This window comes from Balaenoptera physalus, assembly GCF_965194825.1.
Source record: "Balaenoptera physalus genome assembly, chromosome: 3".
Classification (NCBI taxonomy): Eukaryota; Metazoa; Chordata; class Mammalia; order Artiodactyla; family Balaenopteridae; genus Balaenoptera; species Balaenoptera physalus.
In genome coordinates this window covers 60,960,341-60,983,809 of record NC_138890.1, presented here as the reverse complement: position 1 = coordinate 60,983,809, position 23,469 = coordinate 60,960,341, and the positions used below count along the sequence as shown (strand labels likewise).

The window sequence follows — 23,469 nt, the reverse complement described above, 5'->3', positions numbered from 1 at the left end:
AGCTTCCTGTCAAAGAATAGAAGGAAACAGATTGGAACTGGCTCCAGGGGCCCTGCTCAGCCCGGCAGCCCAGTTGAGGATGTAAGGCTGAAACAGCCGCGCCTGCGCCCGGGCTCCTCGTGGCCTGAGCTAGGGCCACCGTGGTCTCCTCCAGGACCTGTGCCCAAAAGCCAGCGAGGGCAACCTGGCCCCGTGCCCCCTCTCTTCCCCTCCGTGGGGATCCATCGGTCCCTCCGTACACCACCTGGAGGCTTTCTTGGAGTGTAACTCTGTTTCACTGAGCCCTATAGCTCGGCCCACCGGCCGCCCACCCTCTGTAGACTGAACCTCTACATGCCTCTCCCTCCTCAGGGCTCTGGATGCAGATGGGACTCCCTACATCTTTCAGGGAGACCTTACAAACATTACTGTTATTCTGAATAGAAAAACAAGAGGACCACGTTCTAAGCATCCCTCCCTCAGCCCTCCCCTCACGTTGGGGTCAGGTGTTCCCTGTGCTCCAGCAGCACCCTGTCCTTAGCATCCAGCCAGTCAGTTGCACTCGCTCTGCCGGCCAAGTCAGCAGCCCAATGACCAGCAGCTTAAGCGAGCTTGGAGGTCTGAGTGGGGTCCCTAAACGTTAGGGTGTGTAGCAGCTGGGCTGAGAGACAAGGAATCAGGAGGCTACATCTTACTTCCTGGGATCAAATCACTGGGTGAGGGGAGTTCCTGGGGCGTCTCTTGGTCTCCAGACTGGAATAGAGGGTGGTGCATGCACAGCGAGGGACAGATTGAGGGATGGCTGGTCCCATGGAGTTAGTTGGGAACCAAAAATTATCCTTTATAAACTGTCTCCAGGGAGAGGAGAGTGGTGGGCACTTTTTGTGACTTGGATGCATTAAAGCACACACATTCACAAATGAAGTTATAGACAAGTGCAAAGAGACATACCAGAATTCATATTTGTGAAAGTCAAAGAAGAAAAAACCCAAAAAGAAAAGAATGCCTTGCATGGGAATGATAAATGTCAAATTCAACAAGATGTTTATCCCTACGGTGAGAAGGAGGGGAGAGGTCAGGGAGTGGGGCTTCTATTTTATTTGTAATGTTTTAGTCCTTAAAATTTTTTGAAATCAATGTGACAGACTATTGAGATGAACAGAACTAGTGGTTGGGCCAGAGAGATTTAGTATATTATAGTCTGCACTTTCCAGTGTGTTTGAGAAATCGCTTTTTTAAAAAAAATCAAAGATAATGACTTCAAGGAATCAGTTGGGATAGAGAGCAGGCAAGTCCTGGTGGGGGGCGGGGCAGGATTAAGGCGCTGGTCAAGTGCCTGGGATCTTGTGGAGGAGGGACAGGCAGGCAGACCTAGGCTCCTGAAGCTGGTAGGGGGCATGAAAGGAGGTGCCAAGGAGTAAGATCAAAGCACTCTCAGAGTTGAGGGCTGGGCTCAGGGTAGTCCAGATGTTTGAGGAAGTAAAAGCGCAGGAGAGAGTGTTGAGGCTGCGTGTGCAGAGGGTGTGTGCCCCGTAAGCCCCATAGACGTGGCAGCTCCGGGTAGGGACCGAGCTGGGGAGGCAGGCTCTCCTTTGCCCAGCTGGCCGCCAGTCCCGAGGGAGCCTTGCACAGCGGGACAATGCATCAGGTAGATTCTCAGCTCACCCCCTCCCGCCAGGCTGGTGAGACTCCCCCCAGGGGCCCCAAGCCTTTCACCAGCCTGTGCTTCCCTTTTTCCCCCCCGTACATCCGGAGCTGCTTCCCCACCCCCTGACCTGGGAGCTCTGTGGCCTGGGCCCCAGAGAGCTCTGACTTTCAAGCAGGGTGGGGAGGTAGGTATTGAGCTTTCCAGATGCCAAGGGACAGGTATTGGGGAGGGATGGGGTGGACAGTGTGACTCAGGAACTAAAGGGAGTGGGTTTGTCCTGGCCAGCCCTTCCTGGACCCCAGGTGCCTAGCCATGGGGATAGCCAGGCTGAGGGTTCAGGGTTAGGGGAGGGGCTCCACCTCAAGAGTCTGCTCCTCAAGGTCCAGCTGGGGAAGAGAAGACTAAGGAGATAGTTTCTTGAGCCTGTGATAACTTCGCCAGCTCTGGGGCTTACAATTTGGAGGTTTGCTACCTTGATGATAATCCCCCCAGCCCCCTCTCAATACTTAGCAGGATAGAGACAGACAGAGGTAGGGATCATGACCCCCAGCTTTTGGTAGAAGACCCTGAAAGAGAACAGAGGTTGGCGTGGGGTCTCCTCAGTCCATCTTGGACAAAGCCAGGAATCAACACTGGCCATTCCCTCCCCTCCAGGACCCTGAACCTGATTCTGAGCGGGGTGTTTTGGGGTATAGCTCTTGCCTCACTCCAAGTCTCTGGGGTTCATGCCTCCTCTTCCTCTCTCCCTCTCCCCGGGGTACACCCCTCTTCCTACTGTGTGTGTGGAGAGTAGTGGGAACGTAAGATGCTGGACACAATGACTCCTTTTTCCTGGGACTTTAAGGAATAGCTGTTCACTGCCCCCCTGGCCAGGGCATGGGACAGCAGCCCATAGTGTGCTAAGATTCCTGACCCAGGACATAGGATCTATTTAGGAATTTTGCTGAAGACCTGGGAAGAGAGAGCAGTGGGAGGGGACTTGGCAGGGGGTTGTGGGTGAGGGGGGAGGAGGCAAACTTTATATGCCAGGCTGTAATAAAGCCCCTCTCTTTGTCCCTTTCCGAATGACCTTGTTGCCTTATCTCTGTTTTTTTTCCCCCTCTGTCTCTGTCTCTCTGCATCTATCTTCACTTCTGTCTCTTTATCTCTCTCTTTTTCTTTCTGTCTCTCTCGTTGTATCTTTCTCATTCTCTCTGTATCGCCCTCTGTCTTTTTCTTTCATTTTCTCTATTGTTATGTGTGTTTATCTCTGTGATTCTCTGTCTCTCTCTTCTCTCTCTGTCTTTACTGTCTCTCTGTCTTTCTTTGTCTCTCTCTCTCTCTCTCAGTTCCCTTTGGGTGTCTATCTCTCTCTATTTTGGTCTTTTTCTGTGTGTATGTGCCCATGTCACCCTCTCCATCTGCTGCTTCCCTCCCAGGCTGGCCACCATCCCTGGCTTTCTGCAGCTGTGAACGGCTCAGCGGGGCAGGTGCCCCAGAGGCAGCTTCCGGAGGTGCTGGGCGGGACCTGGGAACCACCTCAAGGGGTCGGGCTGCCCCTGCTAACTGTCATTGTCACTGCCTTTGTCTTGCTGGCAGTCTGCATCGTGGTGGCCGTCCACTTTGGGCCAAGGCTACACAAGGGCCATGCCACTCTCGCCACAGAGCCACCATCCCCAAAGCCAGAGGGAGGCATCTCTCTCACCCGCTGGCGAGTGCTGGGCCGTCAGGACAGTCACGAAGATGCCCAGCAGGAACCTCCTGGCTCTGACTCCTGCCCTGTGCCAGATGGGCCCAGGTTCAGCATTGATGAAGTCACATTTCTGTAGGAGGGAGACTTTGGAAAGTTGGCCTGACCTGGCTCAGAACAAGAAACTGGACAGAGAATTAGGGCAAAAGCAAATTGGGGCCTGGGCATCAGAGCTTCGGAAGGGCACACATGGACTTAGCTGGAGCTGCCCTCTCAGCAGAGTATTTATACAGAAAGCCCTGTTGTGGACCAAAAAATAAAAGAAGCTTGAATGCTGCTGTGAGCATTCCCAGGGTCCAAGTTGCCCTTACAAACTTACCCCCTCCTCTTCAGGGACCACCAGACCACTGAACCTCCCTCTCTGAGTTCCTACTCCCTCCTCCACTCCTCATCTCCTCCCCTTTTGGTGTCAAAGTGAGTCTAGCTTGGAAGATTCCACCACCCACCCCACCCCTGTGCAGGGATGTCAGAGGCTCCTGGTAGAGGACCCGTCCCCACAGCCTGTGAGGGCCAGCCAGGGAGAGCCAAGGCAAAGAACCCAGGGGTCTGCCTTCTCTGAGACTCAGGAAAGGAAGGAAAATCTGTTACCCTTTACCTTTGGCTGTCAGGGCCCAGGTCTTGCCAACAACTTCCAAGGCCCTTAAAAGCCCCAAGCACCAATCATAGCTCCCCAAATTGTCTTTGAATTGCCCCCACTATCTTGGAGCAAGACTCTATCTTGCCTTCCCAGGATGGGATAGAGGAAACTGGGGGGGCTCTCAATACCTCCCACTTTCTGTGCACATTGGCCTGTTAGACCTAGCCTAGCATTTACCCCAGGACATTTCCCAGATCCAGAATCTTCCAGCTGGTGGGAAAACAGGAAAGGAAAAGGAGCTCCATGGAGGTTGTCTGGGGAGAGGAAGGGGTGGGGATCCCTGCAGGGGGCGGGACATGGAGGCTGGGAAGATGCAGGAGGCCAGGAAGGCAGAACAGAGCCTCCCAGTGGCTCTCTGGAAAGGTACCCCTTTCCCTGACACCTTTGAGCCTCACTTATGTGCAGTCAAGAACATGCAGACAGACATTTATGGAGGAACTTCTGGGTGCTTTACTCTGGGGGACACCTCAGGGCAACAAGTCAACCCTGGGCACTGTCCTCGGTGAGACCCCAGTACAGTCAAGGACTCTGAGAAATAACAGAAGATGAAGAGGAACAGACACGGGGATTGTAATGTGTGCAGAGGACTGGCTTGCCTCCACTGAGACTGGTAAGAGGCAGCTCTAATGTTAATAGCTGCTCCTTCTTGTGGGCCCACTATGTGCTGGGCTACAGGCTCATCCATGGACCTACAGATATTATATTGTTTACTCCTCATAACAGCCCTGGGAGGAGGAGCCACTGTTATCCCCATTTACAGTTGGGGATATCAAGACACCCAGGAGGACACAAGTACCAAGTGGTGGAATCAGGATTTGAACCTGGGGCCGTCAGACACCATAGTCTGAGCACCATGTTGGGGGCCGGATGCATAGGGAAAGGTTATGTTGGGGATACCCTTAATTCTGGGCTGGTTTTTAGGTGTTGGAATGACTGCTGTGAAGCTGGGGGATCCTCAGGGGCAGAATGGCTGGCACAGTGGGGGAGGAGAGGAGACTGTCTCCCCCTTCACTCCCTTGGCTCTCTCTTTACTCTCTGTCATCCTTGGGAGCAGTGGGTTGCTTCTGGCTGATGTGTGTCTGTGTGTGGAGTTTTTCTCCACAGTAATACTGTACTCAGAAATTCGTATTGAGCATTTGTGATAAAAACAAAGGTGGGAGGGAGGGAATAAGTCTTGGGCGGAATGGATGGAAGTGGCAGAAATGGGCTGTCCGGCCTCCCAGATGGGGGCAATTTTGCCACCACGGTGTCGTTGCAATGGCTCAGGTCTAACAGTGACGGCACAAAGTATGGCAGGTGGCCAGCTGCCACTGCCAAGGTCCCCAGCGTATATCCCATCACCTCACACAAACCCTCTTCCCCCCGTTATCCAGGGGACTCTCATCCGGAGACATTTATTCAGTGACCCCTGCTTCTTTGAGCAGCCCCTTGCCCAGGACACATGTGTGTAACCCTCATGGCATCTGTGTGCTGGCTCAGGCCCCTCCCTGTCCCCCAAGCCTCCCACTGGAGACAAGGGCACTGAAAGGACAGGTGGAGCGGGGGTGCTGCCCAGCTCTATGCCCTCAGCCCAACTGGTGGGCTCTGTCTACACTGAAATGATAGCTACCACCCCATGGCCCTGTACTAGAATGAGGGGGGTTGTAAGGAAATGTGTCTGTGCAAGCAGATTTGGACATTGCAGATAATAATGGCCAACTGCCTGTGTCAGTCAGAGTCTGGCCAGAAAAAGATGGCATACTCAAATAATCTGAGGAACGTTTAAAAAGGGGACTACTTAGGGACTTCCCTGGTGGTTCAGTGGTTAAGAATCCAAGCTTCCACTGCAGGGGGTGCGGGTTCAATCCCTGGTCAGGGAACTAAGATCCCAAACGCTGCATGGTGTGGCCAAAAAAATTTAAAAATAAAAAATAAAAAGGGGACTATTTAGAAAGGGCAGGTGTAAGGAAACTACAAGTGAGAGTGAGTGCTCCAGACTGAGCATCAGTGAGGCTCCAATACCACTGCCAGGACTGAAGGGGCATGAGGAGGAGGAAGTTAATGAGACCTGGAGATAGACAGGGTTACTGAAAGGGTCCTTTAGGTCTAGAGAGAGCCCACAGTGACCTTGATACTGCAGGGAGGGACCTGGGGGAATAGATACCCCAGGCTCACCCTTCCCTTCCCCTCCTTCTCCCACTGGGGCTTCCCATTGACTGAATGTGACCAGAATCCAGAGGGCAAGGGAGCCTGTTGAAGTCATCCCAGGACAGAGGAGAGGTAGAGAGTAGGTCTGAGGGTCCAATGGAAGACACCTGGAAGATCCTTTAAGTTTACCTGGCATTTAGAGTTTACAAAAAACCCATACAGCCATAGTCCTCACAAAAACTACCCTGTGAGGTAGGTAGGGCAATGATTATAATCCCATTTCACAGATGAGGACACTGAGGCTCAGAGAGGTGAAACAACTTGCCCAAGGTCATAGGATTCATCTTGAGATGTCAAGTGCAAGGACCTTCTCTGAGAGGCCCCCTATGGAAGGAAATGGCTCTGCTAGGCCTCTAGCTGCTGAAGAAAGAAATCCTCCAATCCAGAGTCTTGGGGATGGCCAGGGGCTCAGGGAAGGTGACCCTGGGCCTCAGAAGACATCCGAGCGGAGCGGGAGAGGCTGTTCCATGCCACTGATGAGGAGCTCAGGCTCTTGGGACAGTGTGGAGGAAACGGGCATCACCGAGGTCCCCACGGTGCCCATGGTAACCTCCCTTTCCTCCTGCCGAAGGTGCTGGAGAATCTCTTGTGACAAGGAGAAGCTGCTTCCCTCTGCGGGTTCTGGAACAAGGGTGGGGGTGGGGAGTGGGGTGAGGGCCTCACACATTCCCACTCTAGCACACCCAGAGGACTTGCTGGGTAGATCCTCCAACCCTCCCTCTCCCCCACCTCCCTGCATCTCGTCCCCACTCCTAGCCACTGGAGCTAGGGTTTCATGAAATCCTAGAGCTAGCAGTGGTTTTAGAGACAAGAGAATTCCACCCTCTTTCTTTTAGAGATGATACTCAGAGAGGGGCAGATACCTGCCTAAGGTCACAGAGCAAGGGAGTGGCATGGCTGAGGCTGCAGCCCTGGACTCTTGGCTCCTGGCCTGCGGCTATCTGCTTCTTCTAGCAACCCTAGATGAAGTGAGAGGCCCCTAGAGCCCACCTCTTCACACTCCACCCGGGACCCATAGCCAAAGGCCTCAGAAAGCAATCAGGTATCCCACGGTGGGGAGATGGGACCTCTCCCAGGGGAGGAAGGGGCAGGGCTTGAATGCCCTGACCACTTGGGAAGACCCGGGCACGGTGCTGCCATATCTCCTGCTGACCCCCTGGGAGACCCCTGGGGCCCCCAGCTTTTCCTGCCCTTAAGCCTATCAACCCCTCACCCTGGTAGACAATGAGGTGGCAGTTGTTCTGAGACTCAGGGGCAGCTGCCAGGATGTCTTCAAGTGTCCGGCAGAAGAGTTTGGCCTGCTCAAGCCGGTCCTCCCGGCTAAAGCCAGCTTGGCCATCCTGTGACATGGCAAACAGGGTCTGCAAGGGGGTGGCATATTCCAGGATACAGATGCCTGCCTGGAGGAGGTAAAAGGAAGCCCAGACTCAACCAGGGGCCAGGCAGACAGACACTGGACCCCAGTGTCACTGCTTAATCTGTAGGGATGGAGTCAGGGGAGGTGGCCACCTCATGGGGTCTATACTGTCTGGTTGGCCTTTGCCTCTGACACTCCACTCCTAAATCAGGGCCAGGGCTGCATTAAATTTACCCTTCCCAGATCCTCCTCCTAAGATTCTCAGGGCAAGGCCCACTGAGCTAGGCTGTCAACTGCTCCAGCTGGAAGTCAAGTCTGGGGATGGGGCTCTGGGGTTCAGCCTTGGCTGGGTTCCCCATAACCCACGTGAAATCCTTCAGACATTCTCATGGCCTTCATCTAGGGCAGCTTTATGGTCAAGAGCGTGGTATACTCAGGGTGAAATTGTCCACTTTCTCCCTGGTTCTCTGAGTCTCGGTTTCCTCTTCTGTAAAGTAGGGGCTATAACAGTCCCTACCCCACAGGGTGGTAGTGAGGATGCAGTGAGGTAGTCAGATGAAGCACCTGGAATAGCATCTGGCATGCAGTAAGTGCTCAATTAATGTTACTTGTCAGTATCGTCATTCAGAGCTCAATTTTGCCCAGCCCTGGGACCAATTGGAGAAACTGAGCCTCAGAGAAGGGCAATGAATTTTTATCAGGGCTTGGCCAGGGCCCAGAGTTCTGGGTCCCTAGGCCTGACCCCTCCCCAGCATTCCCACTTCCCTGCACACTCACCGGCTGCCCATTCTCCAGAAGCTCATAGATGCTGTTGGTGTAAACCCGGTCCTTGATGCCAGCACGGTCAGCACTTTGCTCGGGCAGCTTGTGTAGGAAGCGAATGTTAGGGTCAGCCATGCTCAGGTCGTCAGGCACCCCACAGTCCAACGGGAAGAGGATGTGCAGCCGGTGGCTTCCTGCGCCCCGTAGCACATTATTGTGGAACTGATTGTAAATTTGGATCCTGGCCTGGAGCCCTGGGGTGGAGAGGCCCAAGAAGTCATTTCCACCAACTGTGTCTCCCACCCAGCTCAGGACAGAGACCCACATCATTGTTCCCCTCAATGTGTGGGTGCAAGAGAACCGAGGGGCCAGTCCACTCACATTGCCTGGGAGGCCAGGAGGGGAAGAGCATGTGAGCATCCTCCCCGCCCCTCCACCTACTCCCACCACCCCTTTCTCTCCCGTACTTGACCTTTGTCCAGATTTCTGTCAGCCCCACTCCTTCCCACCACAGCTTTCAGGGCTCTGAGAGGCAGGCAGAGTCCTGGGAGGTGACATGCCAGCAGCCCCACATGCACTGAGCCAGGCCTCTAGAGGAAGCCCTGGTGTCAAGGGAAGGCAGCCATGAGACAGGGCAGAACCATGGCCTTAACCAGCAAGTCAGAGGAATGAGACACGACCCATGGGCTCCCAGTGGGGTAGTCAAGGGTCCAGGCTCTGGACAGGCCTGGGTTCCAATCCTGTCTCCTCCTCTAACTAAGCTGTGTGACTTTGGACAAGTCACTTTATCTCTCAGAATAGCTGTGAAAACAGGGGTGATGATTATCCCTTCCTCACAGGGTGTGAATTAAAAGAGAAAGTGCGCATGAAGGGCATACAGCATGCGGCAAAAATTTATTGAAAGAATTCATGGGTGATTTGGGACAAGTCGCTTAATGGATCTAAGCTCCAAATTTCTTCCTGTCAACCAGGCATAATAATAACAGCCTTCATGCCTACAAGATTGCTTTGGGAATCAAATGGTTTGTTAGACATGAAAATGCTTTGAAAATATATTGAGTTCTGGAAACACAAGGTTGTGTGTCTTACTGTCTGTCCTGTAGATCTGGAAATGGGGGCAGAGAGGATGGCCCACCTGGCAGGATCAGCCGCAGGTACCCAATATAATATGACCAGGCCAGCCCATGAGCCACATTGAAGTTCCTTTTTTCACAGATGGCAGAGACCTCTGCTGGGGCCAGGCCCTGTGGATAGCAGGGTGGGGCTGTGAGGCCTCCAAGAAGAACAACCAGAGCCCTCCTCCTCCCCCCAAGATTACCCAACCTGCTGCCATTTGGCTCCGTTCTCTGCCACTGCTGAACCCAGACCATTATAGGCTCCATCCAAGGACCAGCCTCTAAACTAGTCCCACTCCCAGTACTAAGCTCAGAGCAGGTCACATTTGCCACACCTCCTCTTGAGCAGACCCTCCACTTCTCTTTGTGTCGTACCTGGAGGCCCAGGAGGATGTCAAGTGCCTGTGAGAGGCCCAGGAGAGCAAGCATCCAAGTGAAGGGCAGGCCAGCCACGTTTGGGAGGGAGCAGTAGAAATAGCAGGACAGCAGTAGCAGGGCCCAGCGGCGCATGGGGCAGCCCAGGCAGGCCCGCACAGCCTTCCAGTAGTTGCCCTGGTACCTGCAAGTGACAGCCAAGCTCCAGACCCCAGCCCAGCTCAGCCAGAGAGATTCAAGGAGGGGCAGGGCTGGGGGTCAAGGGAGTGAGACATGTTGGGTGCCTAATCGCCATGGGTACTGCAGGGAGTCACCTGGAGTGGACGTGGCACAGCTCCTCGGCCAGACTGCAGACCCCCTTGATCAGCAGTCCCATCTGCTGGGAGGCCAGGTGGAGCACCAGCCACTGGAGAGTGTAGTCTGGCAGCTCCCCCAGCCCCCAAAGGGCCGCCAGGCAGGTACCTAGCAGGACCAAGGCTGCCTTCTGGGCCCTGTGACCCCTGGGCCGTGGGATGGATGGATGCAGGCTGGAGTGGGGCATCTGTGGATATCAAGAAATCCATGGTTGTGTTCCCCTCACTCTCCTATTGTTCCGGGACTGAGGCTCTGGCTGGGCACTTGCCCCAGCTCTATGTTTCCCTGGTGCCTAGCCATACGCAGAGGCTGCTCTTGGAGACACCTCGAGGGGACAGGCTGGGCATACAGCATCCCAGAGCTCCGATCCAAGAGAGATTTGTTGAAAACAGAGCAGGTGGAGAAAGAAATGCATGCGCCCCACATACACACCCCACCCAAGCCCAGTGAGACCACAGGTGTGGCAAAGAAAGAAGACAGCGACTACCCCAGACCTAGACCTGAAAGTGTCCCGTGAGGTACCACCCACCTGGGGACCCCTGGGGACCGGGGCTTCCCTCTCCCCACAATCTACCCCAAGGAGGACCTTAGTCAGCAAAGCTGAAAACCACAGTTCAGAGGGTAGGGGCAGGGCAGCCAGAAGGTTGCCACCCACCTCTGCAGCTTCTGCAGGGGCCTCAGCCTTGGAACTCTGGCCGGGCTGCTCCTGATCTTACCTTCTGCCTCCCAGACGGCAGCTTGTTTCTGGAAGGCAACAAGGAGAGAAGGCCCGGCACAAGGGCTCCCAGCAACCAAGGACGGCCTCTCAGAGTGTCGCCTGAAAATGAAAGGTTAAAAACAATGGAAGCTTCCTCCACAGCACTCCAGCCCTGGCATCTCACCAAACCACAGCTGCACTGGGCTGCGCTGGGGAGGTTATTTCCTGCCACCCAAGGAGGGAGGAAGAGCCTTCCCACCAAGGCCCCGGTGAGCCACGTCCCAGTATTGGGGTGAGGGAGAAAGCTTGAGAAGGCCCCCGTTCCACTGCCCATCCCCGAGACCGAGGGCATTCAGAAACTCCCTCAAACTCCCTGCAGTCACAGCCCTGAACGCCGGCTGCCCCTCAAGCACCCACAGTCAAGCCCACTCTACCAACACCCACGAGGCACTTCACACACCCAGCCAAGCACACACACTACACCATGCTGCCCTGCCTGCTTGTTTTATCCTAATTTCCAGATGCAGATCCTCTTTTTCTGAAGATTGTGATATCAGGCCGGAGGCGGGGAAAATGAAGAGTTATTTCCTGTAACAACAGCCTTCTAGTAAAAAGCTTAGTGGGAGCAGAAGCCCTGCAGAAGAGCGGGGTTTCGGCTCTCCACAGGAAGCGGCAACGCCTGTGACTTCTCAGAGAGAACTTGGTGCTTCCAGCCAAAAAGGCAGTCGCGTGAATAATAATAATAGTAATAATAATAAAGTGCTCACCGTGCTCCAGACATTATGCCAAGCGTTACATAAATTGTTTCACTTAATCCCCTCAGCCACCCTGTCAGGAAGGTATAGTACTAACCTCATGGACAATCTGAGGCTCAGTGAGGTGAATTAACTTGCCCTCGTCCCCTGGCTAGTAAAGGAGGGAGTGGGGACGTGAACCAGGTAGGTGGCTCCAAAACCCAGCTGGTTCTGTGCCTTGATTTCCCAGAAAGGGGTGGAAGGTGTCGCTGTACTTTCTCTCCCCTACAATGGCTCACACAGGGGCCCCCTGCAGTGGGCAAGGGCTCCAGTGCTTCAGAACCAAAGAAAGTCAAGGTTGCCAAAGAAAAGGCCTGAGCAGAGTCCTCCCAGAGTGGGCAGTCCACAGCTGTCCCAAAGTCTCCCTGTGCCAAGCAACCTTGGGCCTCCAGTATCCTGCCCAGCGGCCAGCACCACCTCCCCTGGGTGTTACCACTGCTGTCAGCTCCACTGTTCCACCCCTGAACCTGTGCTTCATCTCTGCCCCCTTCTCCTGGAGGATGGTTCTCTATTTTATAGGCCAGATTTGCACTATGCATCAGAAGCCTTAAAATACACATAGAATCGTAGACCTTGCAATTCACTTCTGGGAATCCTTCATCAAGAAATAATCAGACAAGGGCACAAAGATGCCAGTTTTTCAGATGTTTGTGCCAGTGTTGTTTATACCAGAGAAAAACTAAAAACTATCTAAATGTCCAACAATAGGGGACTGATTAACAAAATTGTGGTTCATCTTATAATAGAATGTTAGGTAGCCACTAAAATGATGATGTAATTTTGTATGTTGACTCTTAAATACGTTTAGTATATTGTTTCTTATTGGAAAAAAGCAGAGTACAAAACAGTATAATTGCATTTTAAGAAATACACATTGCACGAGAAAAGGTCTGGAAGGCTACATGATATACAAAAAATGCTAACAATGATTACTCTGTGTGGCGGGAATGTGAGTGATTTTTAGTATAATTTTCCCTTTTTGCTCATTATGTTTTTTAAGGTTTCTTTTCCTGACATTGAACATGTATTAGTTGTTTGATGCTTGGAGTATGCTGTAAAGAGAAAAAAATCCCAACATTGTCCTGGGGCCTCCTTCCACCCCCCTCTGTCCTCACTGCCCTTTGCTGCCTGCCGCTGCTCTGGGCTCTTTTTTCTGAGTTTGAACCTGCTCTGAGGAAAGCCTTGCAGGAGGCATGAGGGCCAGGTCATTCAGGAAGAGTAAGATGTGGCCTGGCTGAGGGGGAGTGAGGAATGATGGGGACCAGGGAGGCAGGGAGGCCATCCGGAGTGTGGAGGGCTGGGGGCCAAGTCTGACTGGAGAGAACGCTGCTGAGGCAGCCGAGGCCCCAACGTCTGGGCCCTCAAATACCAGCCCAGGAGTTTCCACATACCATGCAGTCCACACGGGTGTGTCCTGATTTCCTGCTGTGTGTGTCAGGGAATGTGCTAGGCATGGGACATGCTTGTGAACGTGTCAGGCCAGAACCCTGTCGTCACAACACCTATAGCTGGGCAGGGGCAATGGGCCTTGCATAACTGTGCAAGTCAGAACGAGTCACTGCAGATATGGTGAGGGCTTTGAAGAATGCATTCCTGTTGCTTCTCTGAGGGGAACTTGGAAAATCCCAAGTCCAGATTTCCCTGAAGGAGTGCCATTTATGCTGAGTTTGGAGGACCAAGAGAGAGATGTGGGGGAGGAGTGAGAGTCTAGAACATTCAGAAAAAACAGCACACATAAAGGCCCTGGGGTGGGAAGGAGTTTGGCCTGAGGAGAAACAGAAATGGCTGGTGTGGCGGGAGCATGTAAGCATGTTGGGGGTCTGCGTTATTTTCTTAGGGCTGCTATAACAAAGTACCACAAACTTGGTGGTGTAATACAACAGAAATTTATTCTCACACAGTTCTGGAGGCTAGAAGTCTGAAATCATGGTGTTAGTAGGGCCATGCTTCCTCTGATGCCTCTAGAGGAGGACCTCTCCTTGCCTCTTTCACTTTCTGGCAGCCCGAGGTGTTCCTTGGTTTGCAGCTGTAGCACTTCAGCCTCTGCCTCCATCATCACGGGGTGATATTCTCCCTGTGCGTCTCTGTCTTCACATGGCATTTCCTCTTCTTATAAGGATACCAGCCATTGTCCCATTGGATTAGGGCCCACCCTAATGACCTCATCTTAACTCAATTGCACCTGCAAAGACACTGTCTCCAAATAAGGTCACATTCCCAGGTACTAGGGAGTTAGGACTTCAGCATATCTTTTTTGGGGGGACACAATTCAACCCATAACAAGGTCAGTGATGTAAGAAAGGGTACTGGAGAGTTGGTTGGAGCCCTGTGGGCTGTGGCCAGGGCCTCAGGGCATGGGGAGTGTCACGATGACTGCACGGATGAGATTGTCCTCATCAGCTGTGCTGATGGCCAGGGACCTTGAAGCCCTTCCAGACTGGCCATCTGGCACCCAAGGAGGAAGCCGAGGACCACAGAGGGAAGTTAGGTCTAAGTTCCAGACTGCCCAGCTCACAGGCTGCTGCCCTCGGGTCAGTGTTGCTGAGTGCCAACACTCTGCTGCACAGCCTGCTCACTCCTGGGGCCTCCCCGCCTCACTTCCTGGTAGTTGCGTCTTCCCTCCAGACACCCCAGAAGTGCTGGTCTGGGATGGTTTTCATTTCCATTTCCAGCCTAGTTACAGCTCCCACGTGTCTTCTCTGAAACTTGTCATCAGTGTTCCTGGGAGAGAAGAAAACACTAAGCACTCATTCAGTGGACACCGGTTCTGGGACAGAGCACGAGTGGGATAAGGAGGCCTCTGGCTTCTAAGGAGCCACTCTTTTGCCCATGCAATGCCTTTCATGGCTAAAAGTCCCTGATATTTGTGTGTAAATGTTCCTGAATCCTGCTAGCGCAGGGACATTGGGGGGATTTTATTATCAGCTGACCATGGTATACCTGGGATCTTGCCTCTGCCTCTCCTTGCTGTGTGACCTTGGCCCAGTTATTTAACTTCTTTGAGAGTTAGTTTCTTCATACCTAAAGTGAGGATGGTAATACCTTTTTTCTCATAAAATTGTCATGAGAATGAAAAGAAATAATGTGTTTGTAAGCCTGACTTGTAAGTGCTCAGTAATTGCTAACTCTAATCACCACCACCACCATCATCATCATCACCATTGACAATCACACTCTTGGAGTTGCCAGCCCCTGTCATCTTGGCCTCTACCCTGGGCTCAAGTCACCTCTCCGGCGGACACAGAGACTTGATGTCTCATCCATGGGTGGCTCTGAGTCTGACCTCAGCCACCTCCTTGTTGTAATTTTATTGCCCCATCATGGAGCTGCCTAGTGTGTCATGGGCTTTCCAGGACAAGACAATATCCTGGTAGATGTGATAGAGAAAGGGGGACTGGATGATGCATGATTGGTGTTGGGGAAGCACAGCTGGCTGAGCTTCTGTATCTTCAGGGAGTAAATAATGGACCTACATCCTCCTGGAAGGGGGTATTCCTCAGGGTGGAGAGATCTACTGTTGTTTTTTGTTAGTTTTTGGTAACAGCCTAATTGAGATATAATTCACATACCATACAACTCACTTATTTAATGTACAATTCAGTAGTTTTTATTGGGCTTCCCTGGCAGCACAGTGGTTAAGAATCCGCCTGCCAATGCAGGGGACACAGGTTCAAGCCCTGGTCAGGGAAGATCCCACATGCCGCAGAGCAACTAAGCCCCTGTGCCACAACTACTGAGCCTGCGCGTCTGAAGCTTGTGCTCCACAGCAAGAGAGGCCGCAACAGTGAGAGGCCCGCGCACCGCGATGAAGAGTGGCCCCCGCTTGCCGCAACTAGAGAAAGCCCTCACACAGAAACGAAGACCCAACACAGCCAAAAATAAATAAGTGAATAAATGAATAAATTAAAAACAAACAAACAAACAAAACATAAGAAGGTGCATCTTTGTGCACTTCTCTGATTATTAGGAGAGATTCTTAGAAGTGGGATTGCTGGATCAAAGATTATGCCTATTTTTCAGGCTTCTGATGGATAGTACCAAAAGGCTCACTAGATGTATGCTGTTTGTTTTGGAAGCCACCATGAGAAAATAGGAAACAACTCAAATTTTCAGCCCCAGGGAATCAGTTAAAATAATGACAGTACATGGTGAGCAGCCACAACACACTATAATGTAGCACTAGATTTACTGACGCTGAAAGACATTTATAGTACATTTTAAAATCACAGAACTAGTTACAAAATAGTCCATATTAAATAAACTTGGCTGCCTCCATTCAGTAAACTACTCTGCAGCTCTTTTAAAAATGAGGCAATTCTCTATGTACCGATATGGAAATATCTGAGAGCTATATAGTGAGGTCAAAGGGTAAATTGCAGAACAGTGAGTGTGGAAACAAAAGGGTAGATATGTATATGTTTGTGGTATGCTAGAAACAGGTGAAGGCATATTTCAGGGAGGGGAGCTAAGTGGCTGAAAGCAAGTGAGAGAGGGAGACTCACTTTTAACTGCATATGCTTTTGTGCTATCGTACCTTTAAATTTTTATACTGTGAGTTATCACCTGTTCAAACATTATATAAAATAGTAATTAACCACAGTGTGTACATTATGATACCATTTTTATTTCTTAAGGTTGATGTATATAGTTGAGTGAGAAAAGTTCTGGTAAAATGTTCATAGTAGTTATTTGGGAAGGGTGGGGTATCTGGAGGTTTAAAAAGATATCCACAAATTCTTTCTTACTCCTTCCTTCAAGAGGTGGAGCCTAATTCCCCTCCCAAGTATAGGATTAACTAGATCATAAAAGGCATTGTGGTTTCTTCCTTGTTCTCTTTCTTGGATCATTCACTCTGGGGACAGTCAGCAGCTGGGTCAAAAGATACTCAAGCAACCATGGAGAGGTCCACGTGGTGAGCTACAAGGCCTCCTACCAACAACCAGCAACATCTTGCTGGGTGTACAAATCAGTAACCTTAGAAATAAAACCCCCAACCCTGGTCAAACCTTCAGATGACTGCAGCTCTGGCGGACATCCTGATTGCAGTCTTGTGAGAAATCCTGAGCCAAATCCTAAAGCTACTCCAAAGCACCTGAATCTGAGAAACTGGGAGATAATAAATGTTTGTGGTCTGAAGCTACTAAATTTGGGGGTAATTTGTTACACAGAAATAAATACAATAATACAAGGTAATTTTAGATTCTTATTTTGTTTATCGTATTTGTAAATTTTATTAAAATGAACACATGTTGTTCATGAAACTAAGAAAAAAGGAAATAAGCAAGAGAACAGAGGAAATACAGTTCAGCCTGAGGTTCGTTAACTCAGCTGTGAGATCCCTAGATGGGACCTCTCTGGCCTCTTAGTAGCTTGAGTGAAGAACCCTTGAGGGCTTTAGAGGACCACAATTACACTGCGAGTCCCCATTGAAAGTCTGCTGCTTTCCTGGGCTGTGTTCATGGGAATGTAGTGTTTCTGCATCAGGGAAGGTGACCTCATGGTTTCCCCAGACCCCACATCACACCAGATCTGGGCATTGGATACTGGTGTCCAGAAACCATTGAAGGGCCTAAAGGTGTCTCTCCCTTCTTTTGGGGACTCTTGCCTCACAGCTCCTTCCTCAGTTGTGTACTCCAGCAAGACTGGGCCTTGTCAGCCCCCCAGATACTCCATGCTCTCTCTCACTGCCTAGATGGCTTTTCTGTCCCCACCTCTGTCCCCCAAACACCCCACCAACCACTCCCCCCACCATGATGCTGCATTTTCTAAGCTCAGGGTACCAGCAAAATTCTCCCAGTTTTTCTTAAAAAGTTTGATATTGAATGGCATTGAAGTTGCTCACCCTTTGTCTGACCACAGGGAGATCTCAGGAAGTCTTCCTAGGCACCAGGCTGGCTGAGGGCCTTGCCTCCTGCTCCATGTCAGACCAGATCTCTCCTATTTGGCCTTGTGCAAACTTTATCATTACTGCTGGTATGGTTGTTGGTTTCTTGGACAGACTACAAGCCATGGGAGGACAGGCCTCAACTTTGCTTGTTCTCTGCTGTGGCCCCGAGGCCTGTCACATAGTAAACGCTCTGTATACAGACATGAATAATGAACAAACAAACTCAGGAGACCTGAACAATCTCTTTAAATGCCTGAAGTGCTGTATGGGGCAGAAGAGCCCTCCTCTTTTTGCCTATAGAAGGTGATCAAAGTGATTGTCAAATTTTGGTTCTAAGTCAGGAAGGGTCTTCTAATAATATAGGTTGCCTGTGTTACTGACCCAGGTTCTTGGACTCTTTAATCAATAGGAATTGATAAGAAGCCAGACGAGAAATTCAAGCAAGGCTTTATTGGGACTGGTGCTGCAGCAAGAGGGAAGAAAACAAGCAACAGGTTCCCTTGCTTGCTCCCCAAGGTGGGGGTGGGGTGAGGAGCGAGTGGGGAGGTGGGAGGTGGGGAGACAGCTGGTCCCTTAATTGGGGTGCGGGTATGGGCGAATTGGTGGGTCGGGCCAGAGTGGTGGCTTGGGTGGTCTGCCTACCCCCTGGTGGTGCTGTGTGCAGGGATCATGTGCAGTACCCTGCTTTTGCTCCCCGTACCTCAGAAATGGCAGTTGGGTTTTGGTCTTTTTGTATCTTGTTCGTAATTTGCCACAGCTGGACATGCATGCAGTTATTTTTAGTCCCTTATAGTTTCTTTGTATTCTGTTGCTTGAGGAAACGTTTGTCCAGGGGCAAGCACTGCAGTAAAGGTCCCAGGTCTCTGCCTCTCTCACCTGTGAGGTAGTGAGCTGCAGTCACCAAAGGGGTTTACAAGAAACTGGTGGGCTCTCTGTGAGGGATGGGCTGTAGAGAGAATTCCAGACTGAAGAGGGGTATGAGTTCCCAAGATCCCAAGTGAGCTGGGCTGTTGAGGAAGTCATGAGGGTGTCTTTCTGGTCGGGGAGGGGCAAGGAGATAGATTATTTTTTCCACTAGAGGAACTTGCGTCTGATTCAGGCTGGCTGAGCAGAGCTGGTTGGGTTCACCCATTCACACTTCCCCATCCCAGCCCCACTTTCCTTCTCAGACCTGAGAGAGGCTGTGTGGCTGGCACTGGTGACACCTGGTGGCCAGTTGGACTAGGACAGAGGCAACCCCACCATCTGCCTGTCCTGTGCATCTGGTTCATAGCTGTATTCCAGGGCCTAGTACAATGCTTGGCACAGAGGAGGCCCTGCCCTTTGAGGAAGAAATGGATGAATGGGTGAATGAACGCATACAGACAGTAAAGAGGAAGAGGAAGAAGAGATGCTGTCTCTGTGGGCCTGGAGATCTAACTAGGTGGACCAACCTGGACTCCAGGAGGGAGCCAGACAATTCACCTGCTCAGGGATGTACAGAGAGAAGAATCTCTGCTCTCTCTTTTGCCTTCCTCCTCTGTGCCTGTCCTGTGTCCTAGGGGCACCTGTGAGGTGGGGGAAGGGTCTATTGTAGGAAAAGGCTAAAGTTAATTAAAAGCTGCTCCTGCATCTAAGCTTAATTGGGCTCTGGAGCTATGAAGCTATGAATAGAGATCCATGGGCTGGGTTGGAAGTTCCTGAATAAGGCTCCTTTCAGGGTGAGGACACCGAGGCCCAGAGAGGGCAGGAACCTACTTAAGGTCCCACAGCCAGACTGTAGCAGGGCCAGGACTCCCAGCTCCAGTTCCTTAGGTAAAATCATAGCATTTGACCACCTAAGATAAAAACACAGAGGAAAGGAGCCGTTGACATGGAGCCTAGAGGAGCAATTACAAGCACCTTAGCCTGGCGACCAGGGCTTTCCCATCACCTTGTGACACTCCCCAGCACATGCCTTTCCTTCCAACTGAAGAAATGTGGCCCAAACTGAGTGTGCATCACCTTCCAACTCACCCAGAGCCCTCCTCTCAACCACTCTGCTTTATACCCATCCCTTCAACTGCATGGATAGGTTTAACTTCCCTGAGCCTCAGTTTCCTAATCTGCAAAGGGATTATTTGAGGTGTGAGAGAGGCTGCTTGTCAAGTGCTTAGAACAATGTTTGGCACATGGTAAGCATTCAATAAGAATCACAGCTGCTATTACAGTTGCTGTTGTAATTAAGACCCAATTCAAGTCCTTCCCACAACTTCCAACTAGATGGAGACATCCTTGAGGGCAGAGGGCAGAGGGCAGAATACCTTGACTGTGTATGCAAAGAAGACCCAGGACACAGTGGTGGTCTGTGTTGGCTCTAGAGGGCATCTGCTGACTGGTTTCCCTTAGTGCCTTCTCTTTGGGCCGGGCAGGGACTGGCCCTGCTGTTTGAGTCTGGTTTTCCAGCTTTCATTCCTTGAGGCTGTACTGAGTCACTTGTCTGGACTGGGCTTGAGATTTTTCTGATGGGTCAATAAACAAAGAGAGACAAAGTGCTGCTGGAGTACCAAGATGCCATCCCCAGCTGCCCTGGATGGCACGGTGTTGGCGGGGAGCATTCAAAACCTCCAGCAGAGGAGCAGGAATGGGTCCTTGAGGCGACAGAGAAGAAAGCTGATCTATTGGCACAGGTTCTCCTTAGCATCCCTGGGAGGTGGGTGTGCCCCTAAACCAGACCCCTGTGGGTGGTAGCTTGAGGGGAACTGAAAAGACTCACCACCCCCCACCCCCCAGTCATGTCCTCTCCTCCATCCTCAGGGCTGGCTTATTCTTGGTTGTTCTTCTCTCTCCCCCGCCACCATGCCAGGTCCTTGAGCTTGGAGTATGCCCAGATATTCATTCATTCTGGACTCAGAAAGTATTTATTGAGTCCCCTCTCTGTGCCAGGCACCTTGCCATAGGAGCTTACATTCTGGCTGGGGGGACAGACAAAGAAGTAGACAGGCAAATCGCCACTTAATAAGTGCTGTTTTAGGAGTAAGCCCAGGGTAGGAAGGAGGTAACCTTTAAACTCAGTCTGAAGGAAGTGGAGGAGGTATAGCCACTAGGCAAGAGGAACCTGTGTACAGCCCAGGAGGAAAGAGAGCCCCTTCTGAGGAGCTGCAAGAAGTAGGTTTCAGTCATGGGAGGCTTGTTAAGCATGGGTGCCAGTCCCAGGGATTCTGATTTGGTGGACCTGGGGTGGGGACCCAGAATCTGCACATTTAACAAGCTCCACCAGTGATTTTGTTGCAGGTGGGACTGTGGCTCAACATGTGAGGGAGGCATTGTGAAAGATGGGCTGGAGATCGCAGAGGCCAGGCTGTGAAAGGCTGGTGGGTCAGACTGAGGAGTTTGGTCTTTATACCAAAGGAATCAGAAAGCCCCTGAAGAGCTTTCATCCAGGGAACAACCAGAATCTTTGCAAAGATCCCCCCTCTAGCTGCAGTGTAGGAAGTGGGTTGAAGAAGACAGGACTGCTGGCCGATGTGGCCTTCCAGCCTGGAGTGAATATTGGCCTGGATTAAGAAAGAGGCAGTGGGGCCAGAGAAGTGGCTGAATTTGGGAGAAGAGGGGGGACAGGAGCATTCACAGGACCTGGTAATGTGCTGGCTGTGAGATAAGGGAAAGGAGGCAGCCAGAGGGCAAGGGAATGGGTGGTGAGGAGCCAAAACCTGGTAAGGGAAGTCGGAGGAGTGTGAGGAGCCCCTCAAACCCAGTTCCCATGCTGAGTTTCTGATTAACCTCTCTGTCCAAAACCTTATTCCCTTTCTTGTCCCATCGCTGTTCCCCTCAGGATTGAGGACTATCGAAGGAAAGGGGGGACTGAACCTGAGCAGGACCCTGCGAGGCCTTCCCAGGTACAAGCCCCTCTGTGTCCCCCCTTCTTGTTTGGCCTTCCCTGAGTTCCAAAGAGCAGACTCAAGCAGTTAATGATTAGAATAATAGAGTCACGGTTCCTCCTGAAGGGATATAGATAACAATGTGAGTTGTTCTGCAGAAACTCAGACCCTCCACCAGGTGGAGGATGGTGACTACATGCTGACCACAAGCATGTAGACGCCAGACTGGCTGGAACCAGAAGGTTGATGATTGAGATTCCTGAAGCATCACCCTGTTATCTCACCACCAACCAGTCCAAAAAATGTCCAGGAGCTGATCATACTGCCTGTGACCCTCACCCCTCATGTCGCCTTTTAAAACCCTTGCCTGAAAGCCATCTGGGAGTTCGAGCCTTTTGATTACTAGCTGCCCAGTTCTCCTTGCTTGGTGCCCCGCAGTAAACACTGTAATTTCCGTCACCACAATCCAGTATCGGTAGATTGGCTTGGCTGCATTTCAAGCAAACAGACCCAAACTGGGTAACAAAGGGATTCAATGTGGAATCTGAGGGGTCTGAGAGGTTGGACCATAGTGTCCATGCCTGTTGCCTGAGGACACAGGCTGGCTGGGAGTAGGGAAGGCACTGCACCTCAGGGACCCCAGAGTCGGGAGACCCAAAAACTGGTGTATCCTGTGTCCACAGTAGGACAGAGACCACCAGAGAGGCCTAGCCGGCAGCTGGGTCCGTACCCGTCCTCTGTCCCTCTGGTGACACGCACCAGCAGCTGCCATTCCCGGCTTGCTTCTGGGCGGTCACCTCATGGGGCTCGGTTGCCAAGGGTCTGGCCTCCGCTACATGGCACTGCTCCGGGCATCCCCCTCGGCCCCTCCTGCCGCTTGGCTGCCGCCAGGAAAGGACCGGGAAGGCACTCCGGGCCGCCTTCTCCTGCTATAGTGCCGCTTGTCTGGCAGATTCGGGCCTGCAGCGCGGGTACGGTCAGCCCATCGCAGCTGGAGCCACTGGCTGGCTGGCGCTGGCTCCCGTCTCCGTGCTTTGGCCCAGAGAGTCTGTGTTTCTGCATGCTTCTCCCAGGTGCACAGATCAGAGAACTGGACATCATTCTTGAGAAGGCTTTCAGCCTCACACCCACATCCAGGTGGTCATGGAGTCTGGTGGCCCATTCTGTCCCCTAACCGTCTCCAGGACCCTTCCCTGACCCCAGCCCTTTCTCAGACCTGCTAGCATGACAATTAAAGGAATAGATTACAGGATCAGCTCCTAGCTGTGACTTGAGGAAACAGTCTTCCCATGCTCTAGTTTCCCTTAAAATTAGATGGAAATAATACTAGCTCATAAGATTGTTGGTAGGACTAAATGAAATAATCTTTTTCATTACAAAGCAAGTGGTCAATAAATATCAGCTATTTAACACTTCTCTTTGTGTTGCTGGAATATACTCACTGGCCCAAACTCTTCAATGGCTTCTGACTGCACTCAGGATACAGTGCAAACCTTTAGCTTGGCCTGCAATGCCCTTTCAGTGTCACTTCCTGACACTTCCCATCTCTTCCTTCCTCACATCCTTTGGCTTTATCATAGACTCCTCTGTGCCTTGGCCTATACGCCCTTTTCCCATTTTCCCTACCTTCTAAGACTCTCCTCACCGCTTAGGACCCATCTCAAAAGCCTTCCTGTCACATACCCTACAATGATCCCAAAGTTTTAACTTGCCTAGAACTGACGTTATTAGAAACAAAATGGAAAAACTAAGGAACAATATGTCATGATTATAAATATGTTTGAACACTCTGTGCTTAGTTTTAGGGACAAAAATGGCTGGGGAGGTGACTGAGCTGGGAAATTAGAAGAGAAGAAGATGAGGAGCAGAAAAGATAAAGAGCGTCCCTCATCCCTTACCCCACCAGGTGCCCAGGCCCTGAGGAGGCTACCTCACCCTCCAGGAGCCAGTTCAGGTCTTTGAACAGAACTGATTTATAGATTCTTGGAGGCAGGTACTGCACACTCCTTTGAGCAGCTTTTCCAGCTGTAGGAATGGGTGCCACTGAATCACCTGCCCACTGGCATCTGGTACTCTGAAAACTAGAGGCAAGCACATGTGAGGAGGCCA

At 51.5% G+C, this 23,469-nt stretch overlaps 2 protein-coding genes across 7 annotated transcripts; one reads left to right on the top strand and one right to left on the bottom strand.

Moving 5' to 3' along the window:
* The first annotated feature begins 17 nt into the window (after window positions 1-17).
* On the top strand, window positions 18-6,173 carry SMIM33 (small integral membrane protein 33). The gene is made up of 2 exons (XM_082454673.1): window positions 18-1,627; window positions 3,046-6,173. Exons 1-2 carry the CDS (start codon window positions 1,619-1,621, stop codon window positions 3,433-3,435), a joined length of 399 nt encoding a protein of 132 aa, XP_082310799.1. The 5' UTR covers window positions 18-1,618; the 3' UTR covers window positions 3,436-6,173.
* Window positions 6,174-6,298: 125 nt separating this feature from the next.
* Window positions 6,299-17,840, bottom strand: STING1 (stimulator of interferon response cGAMP interactor 1). Of its 6 annotated transcripts, XM_082454633.1 has the most exons (8): window positions 11,301-13,579; window positions 10,860-10,960; window positions 10,104-10,330; window positions 9,790-9,973; window positions 9,435-9,543; window positions 8,315-8,553; window positions 7,394-7,580; window positions 6,299-6,801 (listed from the first exon to the last, which is right to left on the bottom strand). In XM_082454633.1, the coding sequence occupies exons 3-8, from the start codon at window positions 10,328-10,330 to the stop codon at window positions 6,611-6,613; spliced, it is 1,137 nt and encodes a 378-aa protein (XP_082310759.1). In that variant the 5' UTR covers window positions 10,860-10,960; window positions 11,301-13,579; the 3' UTR covers window positions 6,299-6,610. The 6 variants fall into 6 exon arrangements, with proteins under 6 accessions (XP_082310759.1, XP_082310760.1, XP_082310757.1 ...); XM_082454634.1 differs by having other exon boundaries at window positions 10,799-13,580; XM_082454631.1 differs by having other exon boundaries at window positions 10,860-13,579.
* Between the last annotated feature and the right edge of the window lie 5,629 nt (window positions 17,841-23,469).